At 46.9% G+C, this 27,831-nt stretch overlaps 1 protein-coding gene across 2 annotated transcripts; it reads left to right on the plus strand.

Annotated features, from left to right (window-relative positions):
- Positions 1–583: 583 nt before the first annotated feature.
- LOC107324590 (olfactory receptor 14J1-like) lies at positions 584–26,677 on the plus strand. 2 transcript variants are annotated; one of them, XM_085550694.1, is made up of 2 exons: positions 584–2,765; positions 25,616–26,677. In XM_085550694.1, exon 2 carries the CDS (start codon positions 25,639–25,641, stop codon positions 26,572–26,574), a length of 936 nt encoding a protein of 311 aa, XP_085406820.1. In that variant the 5' UTR covers positions 584–2,765; positions 25,616–25,638; the 3' UTR covers positions 26,575–26,677. The 2 variants fall into 2 exon arrangements, with proteins under 2 accessions (XP_085406820.1, XP_085406819.1); XM_085550693.1 differs by lacking the exon at positions 25,616–26,677 and adding an exon at positions 3,783–4,904 and having other exon boundaries at positions 2,589–2,765.
- Positions 26,678–27,831: the final 1,154 nt, after the last annotated feature.

A 27,831-nucleotide genomic window follows, 5' to 3' on the forward strand; every position in this document is an offset into this window, starting at 1 on the left:
CATTAAGCAGCTGTCTGTTTTGCCTGGCCTGTCAGAGGACCCGTCTGTTGTGGGGCTGCTACGAGTAAAAGAGCAGCAGGTACCGATTGCTACAAAGACAGTGCACAGACGGCAGTATCGCACCAGAGTCCATCAGACTCTGGGAGATGGAGCAAATTCCAGTAATCTCCTGGGGTAGATCAACCAGGTAGTTGAGAGGTATCAACTTAAAACTGAACAGGACTTGTGAGTATTTCACTCTTGGGAAGGGTTAACACATTCTCATTGATTTCTATCTTTGTCTTCAACTCTTTTTTTCACTTTTACTGACATTAATGAACAACTTACAGACTTTGTGCTTAGAAAGAAAAAGAAAGAAAAAGAAAGAAAAAGAAAGAAAAGAAAGAAAAAGAAAGAAAAAGAAAGAAAAAGAAAGAGAAAGAAAGAAAAGAAAGAAAAAGAAAGAAAAAGAAAGAAAAAGAAAGAGAAAGAAAGAAAAAGAAAAATAGAGAGAAAAGGAGACAAAGAAAAAGAGACAAAGAAAAAGAAAAAGAAAAAGAAAAAGAAAAAGAAAAAGAAAAAGAAAAAGAAAAAGAAAAAGAAAAAGAAAAAGAAAAAGATAGGAAGGGATAGATAGAATCATTGTGAAGGATTTGACAACACAGTTAATCAGACTTTGGAGAGATGGAGCAAATTCAAGTAATCTCCTTGAAAGTCAGAAATCAGGCAGATAATTGGGAGGTATCTGACTGAAAAAGATGGGGAAATATGGCAGGCAGCAGGAGGAGCGTGTGTCCAAATGGTCTGCTGAAAACACGCCATTAACCATGGCCATTTAGCTGCAGGGCATTGGCTCTGGCACCGCTGTCTGTGTCCCTGAACCTGAAGGCATCTGTGTCCTGCAAACACAGTTCTGGGAAACATTGTAGTTTCTGAAAAACCAAACCAAACCAAAACAAAAAGACACCAAACCCTCTCAAATATTTAAAACTTAAAATGGAACAGGACTCAGGAGAATTTCACATTTGAGAAAGGTTAACACATTTTCATTGATTTCGATCTTTGTCTTCAATTCTTTGTTTCATTTCCATTGACATTAAGGAACAACTTTTAAGCTTACAGCCTCTAAATAGATAGACAGATAGATAGATAGATAGATAGATAGATAGATAGATAGATAGATAGATAGATAGATAGATAAATGAGATCCATTTGTCCCTTGCACATGGTCTGATGTCCCTTTGACCTTCACAGTTCCCACCAGACCTTCCATGCTGGACAGTATGAGATCCAGCAGAGCACCTCTCCTCTTTGGTTCCTCCATGGCTTGGTCAAGAAGCGGCCATCTGTGCTCTCCATGGATCTGCTGGATGGCACATGCCCTGCTGTGCTGTCCCTGCAGCAGATACTGGAGTGCAAAAGGCTGCCAAAGGGGACAATGGCCAGACAACACGAGACTCCCATCTGTCTGCAGAGGGCACCTTCCAATTGCTCTCCATGATCAGGAAGCCTGAAACAGGCACTGTTCATCTCCTCCGTTGGCCATTTCCATTAGCTCTGACCCGGCTGCTCTTCCATCCCCAGGCAGAGCTCAGTGCACTCTCACAGAGGGCAGCCGCCCTTCCTTGTCTCCTCGCCCATCCATCCTAAAGACTCTGTATCCCCCTTGTGCTACAGTGCAGTTGTGGAAGCCATTCAACTGTGTCCCTGTGGTCCAATCGGGAGCTCAGGCCTGCAACTCTACCAAGATTTTGAGCTTCTTGTGTGTTGGTGTTTGCATTAGTGCAAAACCACAGAATATCCTAATTGGAAAGCATCACTGGACATAGCCAGACTGGATAGCTCATCTATAGTATCCATGTGCAGAAGGTGGCACACATGCACTCAACTCATGTGGGTCTTGGAGCTGACGTAGCAGCAAAGGCACACCATGGGCATGGCTTTCCTGAAGGCCCTGCGCTGCACTTGCAGCTGCATGTGAATTCACCAGACAGCCGATGCTATCCCCTCTCTGGCCCTCGGCTGATGCCCAGAAAGGAGGTGTCTATCTCAGGGATTTCCCACACGGTTTACAAGCACTGGCACACATCAGGAGCAGCCCAGGCACCTTGGGCATCACACAGTGTCTGTGTGTAAGCAGCTGCCTCCCCATTGAAGGACTGAGGACTCAGAGCAGGAGCTCACATGCAGGCAACTCCTTGTGCACTTCTAAGCTGAACCAGAGGAATCCCAATGATACTGTGTGTCCATGGGGAGCTGAATCCCATTTCAGCCCCAGGGTTTGCAGGTAGAGATGAGGTGCATGTACTGCCTCAGCTGAATCACTCCCAAGCAGAGGAGAAGTCCAACCCTCCCTGTCCTTGTCTGTGTGCCTTATTTGTTTCAGCAAACACTACCAGGTAGGCTTCCCCATACATCTGGAATTAGTCACTGTGCACTGGACATCCGGTGTTTAATTCAACAGATTTCAAAGTACAGTCATGATGCTGTTGTCTTTCAAAGGCTGTTGGCAATGAAGACACAGAGACATGTCAGGGGACATGAGTGGCAAGGATAAACATGACATCATCTGCTGTTGAGCTGGGCCGGGCTCTGGGGACAGAGGGAGCTCATAAAAGTGGGCAGTGCTGCAGAGAGACAGCTGTGCCCAAGAGCAGCTCTTGTGCACAGCACAGCCTGCAGCTGACAGAAGGAGAGGAGAGAAAGGGAAGAGAGCTTACAGGATGTCTGAAGTGTGAGCGGGCTGTTAGCTCACTGCAGGATCATTACTCACAGATCACGACATGGTAAGTCTCACTGCAGACCATGAGTTGCTTTTCATAGAGGGTTAACTTAATTTGGGATATCCCATAGCAGATCTGGCTGCAAGCACTGCATGTTACTTTACTATGGAAAAAGCCTTCTGCTCCAGCTGAGGGCTTTGGTGCTGCTGCGCCAGAACACAGCCCTGAGGGCTGCATGTCCCAGCACGGCTGCAGTCTGTGCAGCCGGGGCTGCAGGTGGGTGCCCAGGGCTGTCCTGCAGAGCAGGGTCCCTGCTGTGCCCCAGGGGCTGTGTGCCGGGTATGGGACTCTGCCGCCTGCCAGGCTCAGCACTCAGCCTGCCTGGGGAGCTGCCCAGGGTGCTGCGGGGAGACGTGGGGGGAAGGAGCCCCCCAGCAGGGCTTGTGCTGCCACAGCTGCTGCCTGGGGCAGTGGATCACAGCTCCACTGCTGAACTGAATGTTTCTGAGGGTTCTTTGAGAGAGGAGAGCCAAGGTAGTGATTTTCTATTTCATGTATGTAAGGAAGGAAAAAAGACTTGAATTTGAAAACTAAAACGAGCTGTCAAATTTGAACACATCTCTAAGACTCCAAAATTCTTCTTCAGTCAATTGCTTGTTATGTGAAGTGTTTTCAGCCTCTCCTTTGATGGAAAGGAACTTTTCCAAGGGTGGAACTAATTGAAATTATCATTTTTTGTTGACAAGAATAATGCACTTATATTTCAAATAAGCATATTTCCTGAACAGAAAGTGAAGGGAACAGAGTTTGGGACTGAGGGCCATAAGAGCAGTGAGGGTAAAGATAAGAGACATGAAACAGATGCAAAAATCCAAAGAGATGAGATAAGATTAGAAGATGAAAGGAAGGTTAAAGCTCCATGTGCTTATTCTGCTTATATGGTAAACTTCATGAAATGAAATTCAGTTTGTGGTGCTAAATGAACATTGTCATAGGAGAATAAATACATTTCATATTAGAGTAGAAGGAGTGTCTCTGAGAATGGTCTGGACTTGTCATTACCTTCTGCGCTTTGAACAGGATTCCAAGCCCAGGAACAACAGCAGATGACCAACAGCAGCTCCATCAGCGAGTTCCTTCTGCTGTCATTGGCAGACACGCGGCAGCTGCAGCTCCTGCACTTCTGGCTCTTCCTGGGCATCTACCTGGCTGCCCTCCTGGGCAACGGCCTCATCAGCACAGCCGTAGCCTGTGACCGCCGCCTGCACACCCCCATGTACTTCTTCCTCCTCAACCTGGCCCTCCTCGACCTGGGCTGCATCTCCACCACTCTCCCCAAGGCCATGGCCAACACCCTCTGGGACACCAGGGCTATCTCCTACATAGGATGTGCTGCACAGCTCTTTTTCTTCATCTTCTTCATGTCAGCAGAGTGTTCCCTTCTCACCATCATGTCCTATGATCGCTACGTTGCCATCTGCAAGCCCCTGCACTACGGGACCTTGATGGACAGCAGAGCTTGTGCCACCATGGCAGCAGCTGCCTGGGTCACTGGGATTCTCTATTCCCTGCTGCACACTGCCAGTACATTTTCACTGCCTCTCTGCCAAGGCAATGTTGTCAACCAGTTTTTCTGTGAAATCCCCCAGATCCTCAAACTCTCCTGCTCTGGCTCCTACCTCAGAGAAATTGTGTTTCTCATTTTTAGTGGTAGTTTAATCTTTGGGTGCTTTGTCTTCATAGTTGTGTCCTATGTGCAGATCTTCATTGCCGTGCTGAGGTTTCCCTCTGAGCAGGGACGGCACAAAGCCTTCTCCACGTGCCTCCCTCACCTGGCTGTGGTCTCCCTCTTTCTCAGTACTGGCTTCTTTGCATACCTGAAGCCCCTGTCCATTTCCTCCCCATCCATGGACCTGATGGTTGCAGTTCTGTACTCGGTGGTGCCTCCAGCAGTAAACCCCCTCATCTACAGCATGAGGAACCAGGAAATCAAGAATGCTGTGTGGAAAGTGATGACCAGATGTGTTTTAAATGCAGTGAAGTGCCCATCTATTGGAATTCATGACATGTAATGCAGCTTTTTACTTTTGCAAACTCTTTGTTTTGTTTTGTTTCGATCGATTTTTAGTGTAATGTATCAGACCTTATTCTTTTTTGAAAATACTGTAATGCTTTTCACTAAAATGTCATTATTCAAATCAATTCTTCTTCAGATTGTACCTTTGTTGTTGTCACGGGTTACTGAGATTTACCTATGCCTGTGACAGGGGAAGCCACCCCATGCCCCTCCCCCCCCTCCCCCCCCTTCCGGGGCCCGGAAAGGAGGGGGAAAGGGCAATGGGATAAAAACAGCGACAATCTATGGAGGAAAAACTTATTTTACTAAATATGGTAACGAAATACAAGATAACACAATATAATTAAGGCTAACAAATCGAACAAACAGAGAGAGAGAGAGAGAGTCCCCGAAAACCGAGAGGCCGACTGTGAACTCTAGGTGACACGGCTGGAACGCTTCCCACTCTCCGAGAAATTCGAGAGAAGAAGAAGGAGGGCACTCCAGCCTGGGAACGAGATTATATAGAGTCCTGGTCCCGTGACTTATCATTACCCCTGTTGTTCTCTGGGATATGTAGTCTTCTTCTGTGGACTGCACACTCAATAGAAGTATCCATACTTTACATGATGTTATGATGTGGAATACTGATAGCAAAATTACAAAATTACAAAACCATGACATTCCACCCCTTATTCTACATTATTACATCATGGTTAATATATATACACATATATGCACGTATGTAAAATTATGATAGTTAAATAGTAGAATCGCATGTAATATAACTAAATGTACAACTATAATAACTAAAATACACTACACATGCAAACACATATATATATAGATACATAAAATTATTGACTGCACTCCCCCAGCATCAAATTCCCTTCTGGCACACATTGAACATCCCCATCCTTCTGCATTACCCACCAAGTGCACCCAGGTCTCTGGGCAAAGACAGTTCCACGGATAGGTTTGCCCTTTCCAGAAGCTGGAAGGACCCAAACAGCTTTTCCCAACATGTTCTTTACATGTACAACAGGGACCTTATCTCCTTCTACAGTGTGCAGGGGGCTAGATTGACTAGGACCATCACGATTGACAGATCCTCTAGTATTCACCAACCAAGTGGCTTCTGCCAGATTCTTCTCCCAGTGCTTAAATGTTCCACCACCCATTGCTTTCAACATAGTTTTCAACAACCCGTTATATCATTCAATTTTACCAGAAGCTGGTGCATGGTAGGGAATATGATAAATCCACTCAATGCCATGATCTTTGGCCCAAGTATTTATAAGAGAATTTTTGAAATGTGTCCCATACATATGTCCGTAGTCTTTGTTCGTGCAGCAATGTCCTTCCATAATTCAGCAGCCCAAACAGATTTACCCCTCCGTTGCCAGTTATTTTGTTCCCACCTCTGTAACCACCCCCATAAGGCATTTGCCACCATCCATGAGTCAGTATAAAGATACAGCATTGGCCACCTCTCCCGTTCAGCAACATCTAAGGCCAGCTGGACAGCTTTTACCTCTGCAAACTGACTTGATTCTCCCTTACCTTCAGTGGCCTCTGCAACCTGTCGTGTGGGGCTCCACACAGCAGCTTTCCATTTGCGATGCTTCCCTACAATGCGACATGATCCGTCAGTGAATAGGGCATATTTCTTTTCATTTTCTGGTAATTCGTTGTATGGTGGGGCCTCTTTAGCACGTGATACCTCTTCTGCTGGTGATGTTCCAAACCTTTTATCTTCAGGCCAGTCCATGATTACCTCTAGGATTCCTGGACGATTGAGGTTTCCCATTCGCGCTCGCTGTGTAATCAGCGTAATCCACTTGCTCCAGGTGACATCGGTAGCATGATGGGTGGAGGGAACCTGTCCTTTGAACATCCAGTTCAGCACTGGCAGTCGAGGTGCCAAAAGGAGCTGTGTTTCAGTCCCAACTAATTCGGAAGCAGCCTGAACCCCCTCATACGCGGCTAAGATCTCCTTCTCAGTTGGAGTGTAGCACTCTTCATACCCCTTATATGCTCGACTCCAGAATCCCAGGGGTCGGCCTCGGGTCTCTCCTGAGGCTCTTTGCCACAAACTCCAAGTGGGGCCTTTCTCTCCAGCAGCAGTATAGAGGATGTTCTTTACATCCTGTCCAGTCCGTACTGGCCCCAGGGCTACAGCATGGGCTATCTCTTGTTTAATCTGTTCAAAAGCCTGCTGCTGCTCAGGGCCCCATGCAAAATCATTCTTCTTCCGCGTCACCTGATAGAGGGGGCTTACAATGAGGTTGTAGTTTGGAATGTGCATCCTCCAAAAGCCCACTGCACCCAGGAAAGATTGTGTTTCTTTCTTGCTAGTTGGTGGAGACATGGCAGTGATTTTGTCGATCACATCTGTTGGGATGTGACGACGTCCATCCTGCCACTTTATACCTAAGAACTGAATTTCCTGGGCAGGTCCTTTTACTTTGCTTCGCTTAATAGCAAAGCCGGCTTGTAGAAGAATTTGGATTATCTGCTCTCCTTTTGTGAAAACCTCTTCTGCTGTATCGCCCCACACAACAATGTCATCAATGTACTGCAGGTGTTCAGGAGCACCACCATGTTCCAGTACAGTTTGGACCAACCCATGGCAAATGGTTGAGCTGTGTTTCCACCCCTGGGGCAAACGGTTCCAAGTATACTGAATGCCCCTCCAGGTGAAGGCAAACTGTGGCTTACATTCTGCAGCCAAAGGAATAGAGCAGAAGGCATTGGCAATGTCAGTGGTTGCATACCATTTGGCTGCTTTTGACTCCAGCTCGTACTGGAGTTCCAACATGTCCGGCACAGCAGCGCTCAATGGGGGTGTGACCTCATTCAGGCCACGGTAGTCTACTGTCAGCCTCCATTCTCCACTGGCTTTACGCACTGGCCATATGGGACTGTTAAAAGGTGAGTGAGTTTTACTGATCACTCCCTGATTCTCCAACTGGCGAATCAAATCATGAATGGGGAGCAAGGAGTCCCTGTTGGTGCGATACTGCCGTCTGTGCACTGTCTTTGTATCAATCGGTACCTGCTGCTCTTTTACTCGTAGCAGCCCCACAACAGACGGGTCCTCTGACAGGCCAGGCAAAACAGACAGCTGCTTAATGCTGTCCATATCTACAGCAGCTATCCCAAAAACCCATCCATATCCCTTAGGATCCTTGAAATGCCCCCTTCTGAGGTAATCAATACCCAGTATACATGGAGCCCCTGGGCCAGTCACAATAGGATGTTTTTGCCAGTCTTTGCCAGTGAGGCTTATTTCAGCCTCCAGCACAGTCAGTTCTTGAGAGCCCCCAGTCACTCCAGAAATATGGATTGATTCTGTCCCTTCATGACTGGAGGGCATTAGGGTGCACTGTGCACCGGTATCCACCAGCGCCTTATATTCCTGTGGTTCTGATGTGCCAGGCCATCGAATCCACACAGTCCAATAAACTCTATTATCCCTTTCCCTCCCCTGACTGAGGGCAGGGCCCCTCTATTGGTTACCTGTGATGACTGGAGCAACTCCACTGGTGGTTGGTATGTCAAGTAGTTCTTTCACCCGTGCTCGTAGTGCAGAAGTAGGCTGGTCATGCCACTTCCTCATGTCTTCTCCACGGTCACATAGGTAGCGCCACATGGAAACACGCGGTACAATCGTACTGTTGTTCTTTGCTCGAGCTGGGAAGCGTGTGCGTTTAACAGCTGAGACATTTGATGATGCAGGTGAGGAGTAGGACTGTAATACTTTGATCAGATCCTTCATTAGACCTGGTGGCCCGTACGAGGATTGACCTTCATCAGTTGTTTCTGATACTATTACAGGATCATTACGATTAGTTGATGGAAACAATTTCTTGCACATTTCATCTAGTCGGCCTTCTAGCCGTGAGATGGCAGACACTGCGGCATGCAGTTGAGGGAGCTGCTGATCGACGGTTTGAAGCATTATAATCAGCTCAACAACTCGGGGCCATCTGTCCTCGAATCCTTTAGATCCTGTTACCAATGTCTGTGCAATTCTCTCTGGTGCTGTACTTGTGATTTTCTGCCACATGTCAGGATCGGCCCTCACTCTCTCTGGATCATGTTCGCTTGGATCAGGGTTGTACAACATTTTCGCCATGGCCAATTCCCTCAGGCACTGAATACCTTTTTGGACGGTATTCCAACTATCAAATTTAGGCTTCAAAGCATCCTTATAGGGGTACCTTTCTCTCACGGCTTCTAACAGCCGCAACCAGAGAGTGGCAGCTCCATCCGAACATCTGCTAATCCCTCTGTCGATACCTGCATCTTGGGCAATGCTTCCTAGTTGGCGAGCTTCATTACCATCTAGAGACAAGCTGTTGGCCCCGTTGTCCCAGCAGCGAAGCAACCAAGCGAGGATACCTTCATCTTGACGCCGTATAAACTCCTTTCTTGAGCCTTGGATTTCAGTCAGCTTCAGAGGTCGACGATAGGTGATTTCCTCCTCATCATCAGTCTCTTCTTCATGCCTCTTGGTTTTTCCCTTTGCTTTTTTTCGGTACTGCTCCATGCCAGGCACCTGGGTCTTCTGCTGCACCCCCCTCTGCTTCTCCTTCTTTTCATTCTAGATGCATGGACACCCGTTTCCATTTCTTGCCTTCCACAGGGGCAACTGATATTGCTACTGATGCCTCCTGTGACTGATCAGAGTTAACTTGGGCTTGAATCTCAGATCGGAAACTCTCTCTCTCCAGAATAGTATGATACAAAGCACGGTATGCATAAGCCAAACCCCACATAAGGTTTACCTCCTTAGATCTCTGACCCAAATACTCAATTTCTCAGGGTCCCTTAGGTGTTCAAGAGTGAAATCCCATGACACTGCGGGTCCCCATGCTTCTAAGACTTTTCCTAAACCTTTCCATATTCCCTGCCAGTCATCATTCTCTGGTTTCTCTGGTTCTGGAGGAGACTTCCGCATAGAACGAAAGCATAGGAATACATATGCATTCATTGATAGTGATAACATGGATACAAGTATGAGCGCTATCTCAGTTATTGAAAGGCGTGTGGAAATCTGAGAGTACAACCTAAAAAAGCAGGTTTTTTTAGCCTGTACAATGGATTAAACATGGTGGTGTTTGTAAAATTGCCCATTCCATCTGGGATCCAAGTATTTGTAAGATTTGCGATTCCATTTGGGATACAAGTGTTTGTAAGATTCACAATTCCATCTGGGGTGTAGATGCCAAAATTCGGACCATACCACATCTCATAAAAGTACCAGGCAGGTGTCTCCATCAGTATCCACCTTATTAGGCCATATACCTGCACAATTCCACAACACCAAATTATGGTGTTAATAGTTGACCAATACTTTGAGAAGATCATAATTGCTTTCAATCCCTTAAACAGAGCAACCGGGATGAAGAGTGGATTCATAGCTGGCAGGCTCTGTAAAAGTCAGAGCTAGCTAGCTTTGCTCTAAGGGAGAAAGAAATCCCTTTGTTTTCTATACAAAAGTTAGATAGCAATGCTGAGAATGTGCAGCTGCCCTTAATGTTGACAATTTGTCTGGTATTTCAAGGTCACGTTCTCAGTGAGCAGCTACAAGATAACACTCCCGTAAGGAAGCTAACAAAGCTCTTTAAGAGCAAAGAGAGAGTCGTTCTAAAAGCTAAAAAGCTCTACGCCCGCATTCTCCACCAAAAAAATCTGTCATGGGTTACTTAGATTTACCTATGCCCGTGACAGGGGAAGCCACCCCGTGGGCCCCCCCGGGGGCCCGGAAAGGAGGGGGAAAAGGGGAATGGGATAAAAACAGCGGCAATCTAAGGAGGAAAAAATTACAAAATTACAAAACCATGACAGTAGTGTAGCCCAGATACACGGTACATAATGAACCAGGCTCTGTGTGAACCCTAACAGAGTCTAGGATGTGCAGTGACTCTGTCTGTCCTCCTTCTTGTGAGACATTTCTGGTGCTGTCGGGGTTGGATGTTCTCAGAAACTCACAATCCAGCAGGAAGCACACGGCTGTTCATCAGACTGTGCGGTGACTTCAGCCTGCAACAGCTGATGGGCTATCCCTGGGCTTCTGGCTGGGGTTTGTGTTTTCAGGCTCACATCTGTCAGTGCCTCTGAGAGGCCAGCAGCAGCAGCTGATTTGCACATTGGTTGTCAGGTCCCCTCTTCCTTATTCTCTGTGAGACCCTGCACAGGACAAGTTTTTCAATATGGTTTATCACATCAGAAGTTTCCAATCTTCATAGAATCATAGGATCATAGAACTACCCAGGCTGGAAAAGACCTTGAAGATCATCAAGTCCAACCACAGCCTAACCATAGTACCCCAACTCTAACAACCCTCTGCTAAATCATATCTCTGTGCACCACATCCAAACGGTTCTTGAACACATCCAGAGACGATGACTCAACCACCACCCTAGGGAGCCTATTCCCGTGTTTAACTACCCTTTCTGTAAAAAAGTGTTTTCTAACGTCCAACCTGAACTTATCCTGGCACAACTTGAGGCCATTTCCCCTAATCCTGTCACTTGTCACCAGTGAGAAGAGACCTGCCCCGCTCTCTTCTGTAAGCACCCGTCAGATACTGGAAGAGAGAGACAATATCTCCCCTCAGCCTCCTTTTCTCCAGACTAAACAGCCCCAGATCCCTCAGCCTCTCCTCATAGGGTTGATTTTCCAAGCCCTTCACAAGCCTCATTGCCCTTCTCTGGACCTGCTCCAGTACCTCCATCTCTTTTTTGTACTGAGGTGCCCAGAACTGAACACAGTACTCGAGGTGAGGCCTCACCAATGCTGAGTACAGGGGAAGGATGACTTCTCTAGTCCTGCTCACCACATTGACCTTCTTGTCCACCTGGGTACACTGCTGGCTCGTATTCATCTGACTCTCCATCAGCACACCAAGGTCCCTTTCCATCAGGCAGCTTTCCAGCCACAGCTCCCCAAGCCTGTGGGGTTTCCTGGGGTTGTTGTGACCAAAATGCAGGACCCAACAACTGGTCCCACTGAAGCTCATGCCATCAATCTTGGCCCATCAATCTAGTCTATCCAGGTCCCTCTGTAGTGCCCTTCTCCCCTCAGGCAAATCAACACTCCCTCCCAACTTGGTATCCTCTACAAACTTACTGAGGGTGCACTCAAACCCCTTATCCAGATCTTCAATGAAGAAATATAGAAGCTATACCAAATAGCTTCCAAAACCCAAAGATGAACTCAGAGCTGAATATGCACAAAACTTCATTTTGTCAGCTGCCAATTTTATCATGATATAAACCAAGGTTAGACAGCATAGCAAAATAAATGCCCTATTCCAGACCTGACAAACAACACAGCAGGGAAAACAAGCACCAAGCAAGGAGCTGTGCACTGAAGATTTATGAGAAGGCTCTATGAGCTCCACAAATAAGGGAACAATCAGCATCATTGCCAGCAATTCTCCAACTCCCACAAAGCCCTGTGTTATCTCAGTCCGGACAGATGTGCTGTTACCTCAACCCCTGGAGCCTCACATCAGGCACCAAAACAATGGTGGTTGTTGAACCCAACAGGTGGCTCAGCAGCACATAGTGCTTTGTGCACTGCCCATTCCCTGTGGGATGGGGAAGAGAACTGGGTGAAAAAACAAATACAACTTGTGTGTTGAAATGAAGCTATTTACTAAGAGAGATAAAAGGAGAGGTGTAATAGTTATCACTATATATCAGTTTATATGGAATAGTACGTAACAACTGATGCATATGGACTTGCTCAGCACCACCAGACTGATGCCCAGCTGGGCCCTGGGCAGTGAAGAGACTGAGATGAACTCCCACCCCTTTCAATACATTTTCTGCTTTCTTGCTTGCTGTCAGTTGGTAGAGAACATCCCTTTGGCCACTTCCAGTCAGCTGTCCTCACTCTGTTCCCTCCCAGTTCCATGTGCCCTCCACTGACCATGGCCTTGGCTCTATATACTGATGCTTAGCAGGAGCTGTAAACAACAGAGTGTTATCAACGTTGTTTTTCTCCTAGAACCAAAACACGGCACTACAGTAGACAGTCTGAAGAAAACAATTCCATCTGAGCTGTAACTCAGATACCTGCCTGTCCCCCTCCTCTTATTCTTCCTGATCAGGAAGTAAGAAACAGAATCTGCTGCTCTCCTCTTTGAGCCCTTTCCATCAGTTCTCAGCTGGCTCCTCTGCCATCCCCAGGCAGAGCTCAGTGCACTCTCATGGATGGCAGTAGCCTTTCCTAATCATCCTAGGTCATCTGTCATAAAGAGTCCGTACCCCATTTGCTACAGTCCAGAGGCAGGAAACATCTCACCATGTCTCTGTGAGACAAGCAAGACCGTAGGCATGCAAATGCACAGTGATTTCGAGCTCACTGAGTGAATGTTTGTGGTCTTCTCATTAGTGTAAAGACTCTTCAGAAAGCATCCCTTTCCAGAAACATGATTAGATTTAGCCTAGCTGGGCCTTGCATCTACATCGTGGTACAGGTGTTCAGAAGTTGCCACACAGAAATGAGACCCACTGTGGGGCTCACAGTTGTCCAGCAAGCACTGACACTACCAGGACATGGCTTTCCTGAAGGTCCTCAGCTGCATTTGCCAGCTGGCTGGGGGTGTGCTGGAGACCCCACGGAACTGAGAAGAGCCCAAAACAAGCAAAGGTGCCATCAGTGACAGAATGTGGGTTTGTCACAGCTTCAGAATGCCTTAAGCTTTGGAATTTTCACTAGATATATAGAGAAAGATCTGTCTCTTCTCTTGGTGTACTCATCTTTTGGGTCAGCTGAATAACGCTGCGCTCTCAGGTGCCCATTAGTCACAGAATCACAGAACCGTAGGGGTTGGAAGGGACCTCCAGTGATCCTTGAGTCCAACCCCCTTGCCAAAGCAGGTTCCCTACACCAGGTCACAAAGCTCCACATCCAGGCTGGTCTCCAGAGAAGGAGACTCCATCACCTCCCTGGGCAGCCTGTTCCAGTGCTCCGTCACCCTCACCATAAAGATGCTCTTGCACACATTCCTGCAGATCTTCCTGTGCTCCAGTTTCTGGCCATTTCCCCTTGTCCTGTCTCCACACACGGCTGACAAGAGACTGGTCTCGCCACTTTGCCTCCCACACCTCAGATATTTATAGACCTGGCTCAGGTCCTCTCTCAATCTTCTTTTCTAAAGGTTAAACAGACCCTGTACACTTAGCCTTTCTTCACAGGGGAGATGATCCAGGCACTTCACCATCTTTGTGGCCCTCCATTGAAATCTTTCCATGACATCCATGTGTTTTTCGTACTGGGGAGCCCAGAACTGGATACAGTGCTCCAGATGGGGCCTTACCAGGGCAGAGTAGACTGGGAGGATCACCTCTCTTGACCTGCTGAACACGCTCTTTTTCATGCACCCCAGAATGCCATTGGCCTTTTTGGCCACGAGGGCACACTGCTGCCTCATGGCCAACCTATTGTCCACCAGGACACCCAGGTCCCTATCTACAGAGCTCCCCTCCAGCAGCTCATCATCCAGCCTGTCCCAGGTGCTCACAGACCAGCTCTTCCCAGATTAAAGGGAAGTCTTCCATTCCCCAGACCCTCTCACTAAACTCCAGGGTCAGGGATTCCTGAGAGTGAGCTTTCTCACTGTAGACAGAAGCAAAGAAGGCCTTCAGTATCTTCACTGACTCAGCAACCCCAGTTACCAGAACACCCTCCTCACTTTGCAGGGGACCCATAGTCTCCCTAGTCTTCCTTTTACTCTTAACATACTTTAAAAAGCCTTTTTTACTATCCTTTTTAATGAGTGTCAACCCATTATTGTAATACTATGTTCTGTCTGTGAGGAAGTGTGTAAGGGAGGGGGGCCAATCAGTGCTGATTCTGTGGCAAGAACTTTATAAATGAACAACAAAGATTGTTAATGGAAAGATATACGGTATTAAGGGTGGTTATGGGAACTAAATAACTGAACTGACAAACTGCTTTGAAGGTATAAGAAAGTGCAATTGTTAATAGCATATAGAAGTGTAATTGAAGGTGTGTGGAAGTGTAAATGAGGGTACAAATAGTGGAATAGTTTACAAAGGAAAAAGGGATAAAGAGAAAGTGAGTTTATCTGCGCTGACATGACAGCAACCCCCCACTCCATTCCCCTGCAAGCAGAGCAGAGCAGAGCAGAGAAGCAACCCCCATGTATCATGTAGTGTTATTCTGCTTACCAAATGGATGATCTCAGAACAGAAGAGGCAGATCTTCCTCTCTGCTCCATCTGCGGTGTACTCTGGAGTTCAAGGCATTGCAAAGCTATGGCACATCTACGTTCTTTCACTGATGACACCTTAGTGTGCTCTGGGCTCTCAGTTCAATTGCATCTAAAGAAGTCTAGGGTCATGCCAGTTGACAGGAAGATAGCAAATGTTGTCTCATTGTAAGGAAGAGCAAGAAAGATGACACGGGCAATTACGGACCTGTCAGTCCCAATCCAGTGCCTGGTAAAATTATGGAGAAAATGATGGTGGGAGTTATGAAAAAACAGCTGAAAGACAATTCTGTCATTGGTCGCAGCCATCACAAGATGCCAAGTGGAAGGTCATGTTAAACTTCAAGTCCTTATATGACACAGTTATCCATTTAGTTGACCAAGGGAAGCCAGTTGGTGTTATCCTTGAGGATTTCAGAAGAGATTTTGATACTATTTCTCACAGCACCCTTCTGGACAGAATATCCTGCATACAGCTAGACAGAAACACAATGTGGTGGGTGAGCAGTTGGCCATTAGGTCAGGCCAAAGGATTATAGTCAATGGGTTCCATGGCCAGCGGACCCCTGGAGTGCATCAAGCAAGTTATTGCCAGATGTGTGAGGGAAAGGATTGTCCCTCTCTGCTCTGCATTGCTACAGCCTCATTTGCAGCACTGGGTGCTCTTCTGGGCAACTCAGAACATAAAGGACATTAATCTACCAGAAAATGTGCAAAGGAGGGCACTGGAACTGCGAGATCTGAAGTTCAGAGTTTCATTGGGATTGACTGCTTGCTCAGATGGGGCCCTTCTTACATCCCACATCCTGCAATGAGACGCAGGGCACACATGGGACATGAACTTCACAGCATCCTTGCACCCCATGCAGAGCCTGGGATCTTCTGTCCCCATTTCTTTCATTTAACAATATACAGACCTCCATCCCACTGCCCCAGGAAGAATCCTTAGACAGCATGAGGGACAGGATCTCCCTGCCAAGGGTCTGGGAATCAGGGCTTGGCCTGTCTGCTTCATAAGGCAAAGAAAGGGTTTCTTAGCATCAGAGCCACCATGCCAGTGCCTTTGCCTGACTGGAGTCATGGCTTCCAATTATCTGCTCTTACAAGTCCCTAGGAAAGCCTGCTTGATAATGGCCCTCAGTGAGCCCATTTATACTCCAAGAATCTTCACTGTTACTTCTGACTTTGCCCTGTTGAGCAGTTTGTGCAAACTTCTGTCTGCACTGGAGGTTGATGGACTCAGCAGCAAATGCTCCCTGAACTATTTATAAGCGCTACAGAAGTTAATCTGTATACTTCGGCCATTGTCAAAATAGTGGAAAGATTAAACAAAATAGAGGGAACACAAAGTTATATTATTGACAAATTGGCTAATGTGCCTGATGTAGATGAATCCACAGTGGTACAAGATGATGGAAACCAGGATTTCCACAATTGCCTATTGAGAAAGCTAAACAACATGAGTTCCTCTCGACCTGTATCATCAAAAATCTCAACCATAAAAAAGAGACGTCCTCGTATTCAAGCAAATGACAACGATAAGACACCTCGTATTCAAGCAAATGACAACGATAAGACTACACGTCTTGCCTTGTTGTTTTTCCTCTGTAGTCATGGGGAGGACATGAAGAAGTGGGGTAATTCATTCACTTCTGCACTTCAGGCACGAGTGAAAGAATTACAAGGTGAAACAACTACCAAGGTGAACTCTTCCAAGAAGGGGAGAGTTCCAGTTGCTGCAAGTCAACGAGGTAAACAATAGAGGGGCCCTGCCCCCAGCCAAGGAAGGGGAAAGGGACAATAGAGTATACTGGACTGTGTGGATTAAGTGGCCTGGCACATCTCGACCACAGAAATATAAAGCCTTGGTGGACACTGGTGCACAATGCACCCTAATGCCCTCAAGTCACCAAGGGACACAACCAATATATATACATGGAGTGACTGGGGGTTCCCAAGAATTGACTATGTTGGAGGCCGAAATAAGCCTCACTGGTAAAAACTGGCAGAGACACCCTATTGTGACTGGTCCAGAGGCTCCATGTATACTGGGAATCAATTACCTTAGGATGGGATATTTTAAGGATCCCAAGGGGTATCGATGGGCCTTTGGGATAGCTGCTGTAAACACAAATGGTGTTAAGCAGCTGTCAACTTTACCTGGTCTGTCAGATGATCCTTCTGCTGTGGGGTTGCTCCAGGTAAAAGATCAAGAGGTACCAATTGCCACCAAAGTGGTTCACAGACGGCAGTACCGCACCAATAGGGACTCATTGCTCCCCATTCACAAGCTAATTTGCCAATTAGAGAATCAGGGAGTTATTAGCAAAACTCACTCGCCTTTTAACAGCCCCATATGGCCAGTGCGTAAAACCAGTGGGGAATGGAGGCTGACGGTAGATTACCGTGGCCTGAATGAAGTCACACCTCCATTAAGTGCTGCTGTACCAGACATGCTAGAACTCCAGTATGAATTGGAGTCAAAAGAAGCTAGGTGGTATGCCACCATTGACATTGCTAATGCCTTCTTTCCATCCCATTGGCTGCAAAATGTAGGCCACAGTTTGCTTTTACCTGGAGAGGTATTCAGTATACCTGGAACCGTTTACCTCAAGGGTGGAAGCACAGCCCAACAATTTGCCATGGATTGATCCAAGCTGTTTTGGAACAGGGTAATGCTCCTGAGCACTTGCAGTATATTGATGATATTATAGTGTGGGGCCATACAGCAGCAGAAGTTTTCAAGAAAGGGAAGCAGATAATCCAAATTCTTTTGCAAGCTGGTTTTGCCATTAAGCGCAGCAAGGTGAAGGGGCCTGCCCAGGAAATCCAGTTCTTAGGTATAAAATGGCAAGATGGACGTCGTCACGTCCCAGCAGATGTGATTGACAAAATCACTGCTATGCCTCCGCCCACCGACAAGACAGAGACCCAGTCTTTTCTGGGAGTAGTGGGTTTTTGGAGAATGCATGTTCCAAACTACAGCCTCAAAGTGAGCCCCCTCTATCAGGTAACACGGAAGAAGAATAATTTCTCATGGGGTCCTGAGCAGCAGCAGGCTTTTGAGCAGATAAAACAAGAAATAGCCCGTGCCGTGGCCTTGGGGCCAGTATGGACGGGACAGGATGTGAAGAACATCCTCTATACTGCTTCTGGAGATAAAGGTCCCACATGCAGTTTGTGGCAAAGAGCCTCAGGAGAGAACCGAGGCCGACCCCTGGGATTCTGGAGTCGATCATATAAGGGGTCTGAAGAGTGCTACACTCCAACTGAGAAGCAGATCTTAGCCACGTATGAGGGGGTTCGGGCTGCTTCTGAAGTAGTTGGGACAGAGGTTCAGCTTCTTCTAGCACCTCGCTTGCCAGTAATAAACTGGATGTTTAAAGGACAGGTTCCCTCCACCCATCATGCTACTGATGCCACTTGGAGTAAGTGGATTTCATTAATTACTCAACGAGCTCGAATGGGAAAACTCAGCCGTCCTGGAATTCTAGAAGTGATCATGGACTGGCCTGAGAATAAAAAAATTGAAACACCACCTACAGAAGAGGTATCACATGCTAAAGAGGCACCACCATACAATGAGCTACCAGAAAACGAAAAGAAATTTGCCCTATTCACAGACGGATCATGTCGTATTGTAGGGAAGCATCGCAGATGGAAAGCTGCTGTGTGGAGCCCCACACGACAAGTTGCAGAGGCCACTGAAGGTAAAGGAGAATCAAGTCAATTTGCAGAGGTAAAGGCTGTTCAGCTAGCTTTAGATGTGGCTGAACGGGAGAGGTGGCCAATGCTTCATCTTTATACTGATTCATGGATGGTGGCCAATGCCTTATGGGGGTGGTTGCAACAGTGGGAAAATGATAATTGGCAACGAAAGGGGAAACCTGTTTGGGCTGCTGAACTGTGGAAAGACATTGCTGCCCGAATAAGGAACACTGTTGTAAAGGTGCGCCATGTAGATGCTCATGTGCCTAAAAGTAAGGCTACTGAAGAACATAAAAATAACCATCAGGTTGATCGAGCTGCCAAAATTGAGGTGGCTCAAATAGACTTGGACTGGCAGAACAAGGGTGAATTATTCCTAGCTCGGTGGGCCCACAAGACTTCAGGTCATCAAGGAAGGGATGCAACATGTAAGTGGGCCAGAGACCGAGGGGTGGACTTAACTATAGACGCGATTGCTCAGGTTATTCATGACTGTGAAACATGCGCCATAATTAAACAAGCCAAGAGGATGAAACCTTTTTGGGGGGAAGGGCGATGGCAAAAGTATAAATATGGAGAGGCATGGCAGGTTGATTATATCACGTTGCCACGATCTCGTAATGGTAAGCGTTATGTACTCACCATGGCGGAGGCAACCACTGGGTGGCTCGAAACATACGCAGTACCCCATGTTACCGCCCGAAGCACCATATTAGGGTTGGAAAAGCAAATCCTGTGGCGGCATGGCACTCCGGAAAGAATTGAATCAGATAATGGGACCCATTTTAAAAATTCTCTTGTAACCACTTGGGCCAAAAATCATGGCATTGAGTGGATTTACCATATTCCCTATCATGCACCAGCTTCTGGTAAGATTGAACGATTCAATGGGTTGTTGAAAACTATGTTGAAAGCAATGGGTGGCGGAACGTATAAAAATTGGGAGAACCATTTAGCAGAAGCCACCTGGTTGGTCAACACTCAAGGATCTAGTAATCGTAATGGTCCTAACCAATCCAGCTCCCTACGTACCGTGGAGGGAGATAAAGTTCCTGTAGTACACATAAAGAGTGTGTTGGGAAAAACAGTTTGGGTCCCTCCAGCATCTGGAAAGGGGAAACCTCTCCGGGGTACTGTCTTTGCCCAGGGACCTGGTTGCACGTGGTGGGTGATGGACAAAAATGGGAATGTCCAATGTGTACCACAAGGGAATTTGATGTTGGGGGAGTGCAGCCAATGATTTTCCTGTAGATATACAGGTAGAGTCTCAGAAAATATTTCAATTAGGTACAGGATAGTTCAATTAGGTACAGGACTTAAGATAGAGTGGATTAATGTTAAGGAAACACTTTTTTCTATATACCTTAATTAGGCATTCTGTAAGCAAGTTTTCCATCTGGACTCTATATCGTGCACTGGCCATGCATGTGTAGAGCACACATGGAAAGAAGTATAAGTCAAAAAGAAATCTGCTGTGGCGGCTGGGAAAGGATGAGTGCACCTTGATGTGGGGGACACCCTACTAGCACTGCCTTTCTCCTCCACCGCTGACATGTTTTCCTTTTTCTGGCAGTTTTGCAATTTTCTCAAAATTAATAAATAGTAGGTCAGGTTATAGAGTTTTGTTCTCAACTTAGGGATTTGTATGGAATAAATATAAATTGTTGAGAAAATAAGGTTGCTGATTATTCACAACTATACGTATGAGTGTGTATGTATGTATAAACATAATGTAATGATGTAGAATAAGGGGTGGAATGTCATGGTTTAATAATTTTGTAATTTTGCTATCAGTATTCCACATCATAACATCATATAAAGCATGAATAATTTTACTGAATCTGCAACTTATAGAAGAAGACTACATCTCCCAGAGAACAACATGATAGGTCACTGGACATGGACTCTATATTAACTTGGTCGCAGAATAGACTGACGTCTTTCGAGTTCTGGCGTTCAGGGGAGTGTGTGGGAGCCTTCTCCGTGTCGCCTAGATTTCACAGTAGGCCTCTCGGTTACGGGATTCATTCTCTCTCCTATTTTGCTTGATTCGTTAGCTCAAATTTTCAATTATATTGTATTATATTGTGTTATCCTGTATTTCGATATAGTATTTAGTAAATAAGTGTGCCTCCTTAGATCGTTGCTGCTGTTTTCTTTTCCTAATTAACTTTTTCCTTTCGGCCTAGGGCCCCTGTGGGGCCCACGGCCCCTGTCACGGACGCAGGTGGATTTTTCGTTCAAACCATGACAGAAAGAATTGTCCCTGTCTGCTCTGCATTGTTGCAGCCTCACCTGGAGCACTGGGTGCACTTCTGGATGCTGCAGAACATAACGGACGTCAGACTATGGGAGCGTGTTCACAGGAGGGCACTGGAATTGAGAAATCTGAAGTTCAGAGTTATATTGGGATTGACTGCTTGTTCAGACTGGGCCCTTCTCACAACCCACAACCTGCTATGAAACACATGGTGCATATGGGACACGAACCTCAGAGCATCCTTGCACCCCATGCAGAGCCTGAGATCTTCTCTCCCCATGTCTCTCTTTTAACATCATACAGACTTCCAACTCAGTGCCCCAGGAAGGATCCTTAGTCATCATGAGGTCCTCCCTGCCAAAGGTCTGGGGATCAGGGCTTGGCCTATCTCCTTCATAAGACAAAGGAGAGGTTTCTCAGCACTAGAGCCACCATGCCAGTGCCTTTGAGTGCCTGTAGTCATATCTTCCAATTATCTTCACTAAAAAGTCCCTTGGGAAGCTTGCTTGGTAATGGCCCTCAGTGGGCCCATTAATACTCCAAGAAACTTCACAGTTACTTCTGACTTTGTTTTGTTGAGCACTCTGTGCAAACTTCTCTCTGCACTGGAGGCTGATGGACTCAGCATCAAATGCGCCCTGGGGCCCATTATAACCTTAAGAGCCTCCTGTGTCTTTTGCCTTCCTGTTCACTTCTTCAAGTTTTCAGAACTTGTTCAGCAAAATGGAGAGATATCTAGAGAGAGCTTGAAGAGGAAGAATCCAGCAGACATTTATTTTCTACTTATTTATAGTTGTGTTAAAACAAGACATTAAAACAGCACTGTGCAACTGATAGTAATCCAGGATGTTCCAACGAGTTCTATTCTGTTACTGTGTTGACAAAGCTCCTCAACATCCCCACCCCCTTTCTACTCACATTGGTCCCATGGGACTTGCATCACTTTTTCTCACATCACTCTTCACCTCTTCCGTCACCCTCTCAGCATTAAACCCGCTTTGCACCAACTCCCAGTGGCTTTCCACAGAGAACCAGCTGCACATGGAAAAGGGAAAAATTTCCTTTTTTTTTTTTTTTGGCCATCAAACGGAAGGAAAGGTGATGCAATTGAATGAACAGTAAAACTCAGTGATCAACTGCATGGCATGTCCAAGCTGTGTCTATTGAGTTTTATCGATTACAGGGAATATTTGTTCAAGAAATTATTTAGACGCAGATAGGATGGGTTAGATAGAATCACAGCGAAGGATTTGACAACAGAGTCCATCAGCATTTTGAGGAATGGAGCAAATTCCAATAATGTCCCTGTAAGTAAGAAATCAGACAGATAATTGGGAGGTATCTGACAAAACAAAGAGCAAGGGATGGGGAATTCTGGCAGGCAGTGGGAGGAGCGTGTGCCCAAATGGCCTGCTGAAAACATGCCCTTAACCACGGCCATTTATTTAGGACAGCTGGAGATACCTGGAAAATGAGGGACATCAAACAGGCAGAAGGGAAGAGCAGCGGCGGATGCCAGGCTTTAGTCACAGGGCAATGACACTGGCACTGCTGTCTGTGTCCCTGTACCTGAAGGCATCTGAATTATAGGGAAAAAAAAAATAAAAAAAGACACAAAATCCCTACAAATACTCATATTTACAACTAAAAATAGAACAAGACTCATGACGATTTCTCATGTTGAGAAGGGTTAACACATTTTCATTGATTTCTATCTTTGTCTTCCATTCTTTGTTTCAGTTTTATTGACATCTATGATCATCTTTTAAGCTGACAGTCTCTAAATAAATAAATAAATAAATAAATAAATAAATAAATAAATAAATAAATAGAGATCCATTTGTCTTCTGCACGTGGCCTGATGCCCCTTTGACCTTCACAATTCCCACCAGACCTTCCATGCTGGAGAGCATGAGGTCCAGCAGAGAACCTCTCCTCTTTGGTTCCTCCATGGCTTGGTCAAGAAGCAGCCATCTGTGCTCTCCATGGATCTGCTGGATGGCACATGCCCTGCTGTGCTGTCCCTGAAGCAGATACTGGAGTGAAAAAGGCCCCCAAAGGGAAAAAGGGCCTGACAACATGAGACTCCCATCTGTATGCAGAGGGCACCTTCCACTTGCTCTCCCTGATCAGGAGACACCTGGAAAATGTGCAGTCTCACAGAGGACAGTCACCCTTCCTTGTCTCCTCGCCAATCCATCATAAAGAATCTGTATACCCCTTGTTCTACAGTGCAGTTGTAGAAGCCATTCAACTGTGTCCCCATGGTCCAAACAAGAGCTCAGGCATGTAACTCTACAAAGATTTCTAGCTCCTCAAGTTTTGTTGTTCTCATTAGTGCAAAAATACAGAAGTAAACATCCTCATTGGAAAGCATCACTGGACATAGCCTGACTGGATAGCTCATCTATGGTATTACTGTGAAGAAGGTGGCACACAGGCATTAGATCCATTGTGGGTCTTGGAGTTGACACAGCAGCACAGATACACCATGGGCATGGCTTTCCTGAAGGCCCTGTGCTGCATTTGCAGCTGCATGTGAGTCTGTGGGAGAGCCCAGAGACACTAGGATGCTTCTGAAGCTATTCACTTGAGAGCCCACCGAAAACTGAGGTTATGTCTGTTGAAGAATAAAGACGTATGTTATCTTTGTATTGCCTTGAGCTCCAGAATATGCCTCAGATGGAGAACAGAGAAAGATCTGGCTCTTCTTTTGTGAGCTCATCCATTTAGTCAGCTGTGTAACTCTTCATTCTCAGTGGAGGTGGAGACAAAGGCACCACGAAGTGCCCTAAACGCTGGGGTCTGTTGTCATTTAGGATGGTCGATAATACCTCTGTTCCCTCTCTGCCCCGCAGCTGATGTTCAGGTAGGAGGTGTCTGTCCCAGGGATTTCCCACACAGTTTACAAGCACTGGCACACATCAGGAGCAGCCCAGGCACCTTGGGCATCACCCAGTGTCTGTGTGTGAGCAACAGCCACCCCGCTGAAGGACCAAGGACTCAGAGCAGGGGCTCACATGCAGGCAACTCCTTGTGCACTTCTGAGCTGAACCAGAGGGATCCCAATGACACTGTGTGTCCATGGGGAGCTGAATCCCATTTCAGCCCCAGGGTTTCCCATTAGTGATGAGACGCCTGCACTGCCTCAACTAAATCACTGCCCTGCACAGGGGAAGTTCACCTCTCTCTGTCCTTGCCTGTATGCCCATTTTGTTTCATCACAGGATCTCACGTATCAGGTCTGGAATCAGTCACTGACCACTGTACATTTGGTGTTTAATTCATCAGATTTCAAAGTACAATCATGATGCTGTTGTTTTTCAGGAGCTGATGGCCATGAGGACCCAGGGACACCACAGGAGAGATGAGTGGGAAGGATAAAACTGACATCCTCTGCTGCTGAGCTGGGCCAGGCTCCTGGGACACAGGGAGCTCATACAAGTGGGCAGTGCTGCAGAGAGACAGCTGTGCCCAGGAACAGCTCTTGTGCACAGCACAGCCTGCAGCTCCAAAAAGGAGAGGAGAGAAAGGGGAGAGAGCTTACAGGAATGTGTATGGTGTGAGCAGGCTGTGAGCACACAGCAGGAGCATTACTCACAGAACATGACATGGTAAGTCTCACTACAGACCATGCAGCTGCTTTTCATAGAGGGTTAACTTAATCTGGGACATCCCGTAGCAGATCTGGATGTAGGCGCTGCATATTCCTTTGCTGTGTTAAAAGCCTTTTGCTCCAGCAGAGGGCTTCCGTACTGCAGTGTCAGAGCACAGCCCTGAGGGCTGCGTGTCCCAGCATGGCTGCAGGCGGGTGCCCAGGGCTGTACTGCAGAGCAGGGTCCCTGCTGTGCCCCAGGGGCTGTGTGCCGGGTATGGGACTCTGCCGCCTGCCAGGCTCAGCACTCAGCCTGCCTGGGGAGCTGCCCAGGATGCTGCGAGGAGACATGTGGTGTGGGGGAAAGGAGCCCCCGGCAGGGCTTGTGCTGCCACAGCTGCTGCCTGGGGTAGGGGATCACAGCTCCACTGCACAACTGAATGTTTCTGAGGGCACTTTGCAAGAGGAGAGCCAAGGTAGCAGTTTTCTATTTCTTGTTTGGAAGGAAGGGGAAAGGATTGGAAGCAGAAATCTAAAAGGGGCTGTCAAATATAAACACAGCTCTGAGACTCCCAAACTCTTCTTCAGTCAATTGCTTGTTTTCTGAACGGTCATACGTGAAGTGTTTTCAGCCTCTCCTTTCATGGAGAGGAACATTTCCAAGGGTGGAACTAATTGAAATTATCATTTTTTCTTGACAAGAATAATGCACTTATATTGCAAATAGGCAGGTTTCCTGAACAGAAAGTGAATAGCACAAAGGTTGTGACAGAGGGCTTAAAGAGCAGTGAGGGTAAAGATATGAGACACGAATCAAATGGAAAAGTCCAGGGAGATGGGATAAGATTAGAAGATGAAAGGAAGGTTACAGCTCCATGTGCTTCTTCTGCTTATAGAATGGTGAACTTTGTGAAATTCAGTTCTATTTGTGGTGCTAAATAAACTTTGTCATAAGAGAATGAAAACATTTCATAATACAGTAGAAAGAGTGTCTCTGAGAATGGTCTGGACTTGTCATTATCTTCTGCACTCTGAGCAGGACTCCAAGCCCAGCAACTGCAGATGTCCAACAGCAGCTCCATCAGTGAGTTCCTCCTGCTGCCATTGGCAGACACGCGGCAGCTGCAGCTCCTGCACTTCTGGCTCTTCCTGGGCATCTACCTGGCTGCCCTCCTGGGCAACGGCCTCATCAGCACAGCCGTAGCCTGCGACCGCCGCCTGCACACCCCCATGTACTTCTTCCTCCTCAACCTGGCCCTCCTCGACCTGGGCTGCATCTCCACCACTCTCCCCAAAGCCATGGCCAACGCCCTCTGGGACACCAGGGCCATCTCCTATGCAGGATGTGCTGCACAGGTCTTTTTGATTTTCTTCTTCTTCTCAGCAGAGTATTCCCTTCTCACCATCATGTCCTATGACCGCTACGTTGCCATCTGCAAGCCCCTGCACTATGGGACCTCGATGGACAGCAGAGCTTGTGCCACCATGGCAGCAGCTGCCTGGGGCGCTGGGGTTCTCAATTCCCTGCTGCACACTGCCAGTACATTTTCACTGCCTCTCTGCCAAGGCAATGTTGTCAACCAGGTTTTCTGTGAAGTCCCCCAGATCCTCAAACTCTCCTGCTCAGCCTCCTACCTCAGGGAAGTTGTGTTTCTCATTTTTAGTGCCAGTTTATTCTTTGTCTGCTTCATTTTCATAGTTGTGTCCTATGTGCAGATCTTCATGGCTGTGCTGAGGATGCCCTCTGAGCAGGGACGGCACAAAGCCTTCTCCACGTGCCTCCCTCACCTGGCTGTGGTCTCCCTCTTTCTCAGCACTGCCTTTTTTGCCTACCTGAAGCCCTTGTCCATTTCCTCCCCACTCCTGAATCTGACAGTGGCACTTCTGTATGCAGTGGTTCCTCCAACACTGAACCCTATTGTCTACAGCATGAGGAACAGGGAGATCAAGCATGCTCTCAGGAAGCTGTTGCAATACACACTATTCCAGCTTCAATAAAGTGCACATCTTCTTCACAGTATTCCCTGTGATGGTTCTTTATGTTTTATGCATCTTTGTTTGTTTGTTTGTGTGTGACATAGCAACCTGCAATGATATGTTATTGAACATCTAAATTAAAATTTATTTCACTTCTTTCCTGCCTACTTTCCATTTTCTCACTCCAAGAGCTCGTGTAAACATGGAACCATATTCCCTGAATAGGTTTAAAGATACCTATAAAGCTTTCAAAATAGACTTCTCCTTAGCTCTTCGCTCTCCCTACCTTCTCTGGGACATGAACATGTACAGCCATGGACAGCAGCACAATGTGCTCTTTCCATTACTGCTCTCGTTACACTTCCACAGTGCACTCAGGTCCACTCATTTGTGCAGGCCTGAAAGTCTTGTGTGTCTCACAACAGTCCTGTTGTCTCTACTGCAGCACTCTGGGGCTGCAGTCAGTATCCCGCAGTATGAATGGCTGTGTCAGAGCTAGTCACCTTGCTGGCACTGCCATAACAACAGGACCCCTTCAGAGCAGGACAAGAGAACTGGAGGCCTCTTCCGAAGCTGGTGTAAGGAATATACCTCTGGAGCTGCTCCCTGAGAAGACCTCAAGATCTCCTGGTGCTCTTCACTGTGTGACCGGGTCAGATTCAAGCATCCCAAGGAGATCATCTTCCTCACTGTAAACTTTCGACCCTTCGGGAGAGGCACCCCCCAAACTGGTTCCAGCTTGCTCTGTGGACATCTAATCACCACACTGTTCTCAGGCTGTTCCACCGTTATCTTCATGGCCTTTATCCCCTTGTTTTCTCAAACTAAGTGTCTGCAATTCCCCCTCTCTCTGCTCCCCCTTAACATAAACTATCCATCTGTAACTACCCTTTGCCTTAGTGAGGCCCTTTTCCCTTTCTGTAGCACAGTGTTCCCTTTTCATCTACTATGGGGTCCCTTTTCACTATTCACTGCTGTCATGGAGTGAGCTTTAGAGAGAACTCCGTGACACCCTCTCTCACAGCTCAGAGACACAAGCCAGGGCATAGGGAAAGGCTTTGGGAAAGGGCTGCACAGTCCTCTCCTTCTTCTTGCCCTCCCAAATGCAGCACAGCAGGCAGACCAGAAACAGCCAAATGGGATCCAGAGGCTTCCAGAGACTTGGATGGGCCGTGAGATACGACACCACCAGCACAAGTGATCTTGCATTGACAGGAAGCTTGTGGGATGCCCAGAAGAGAATTGTGGGGTGAGTTTCCTGCTGTGTGTGCAGGGGAA

This window comes from Coturnix japonica, chromosome 6 (assembly GCF_054131305.1).
Source record: "Coturnix japonica strain WE chromosome 6, WE-NBRP24, whole genome shotgun sequence".
Lineage (NCBI taxonomy): Eukaryota > Metazoa > Chordata > Aves > Galliformes > Phasianidae > Coturnix > Coturnix japonica.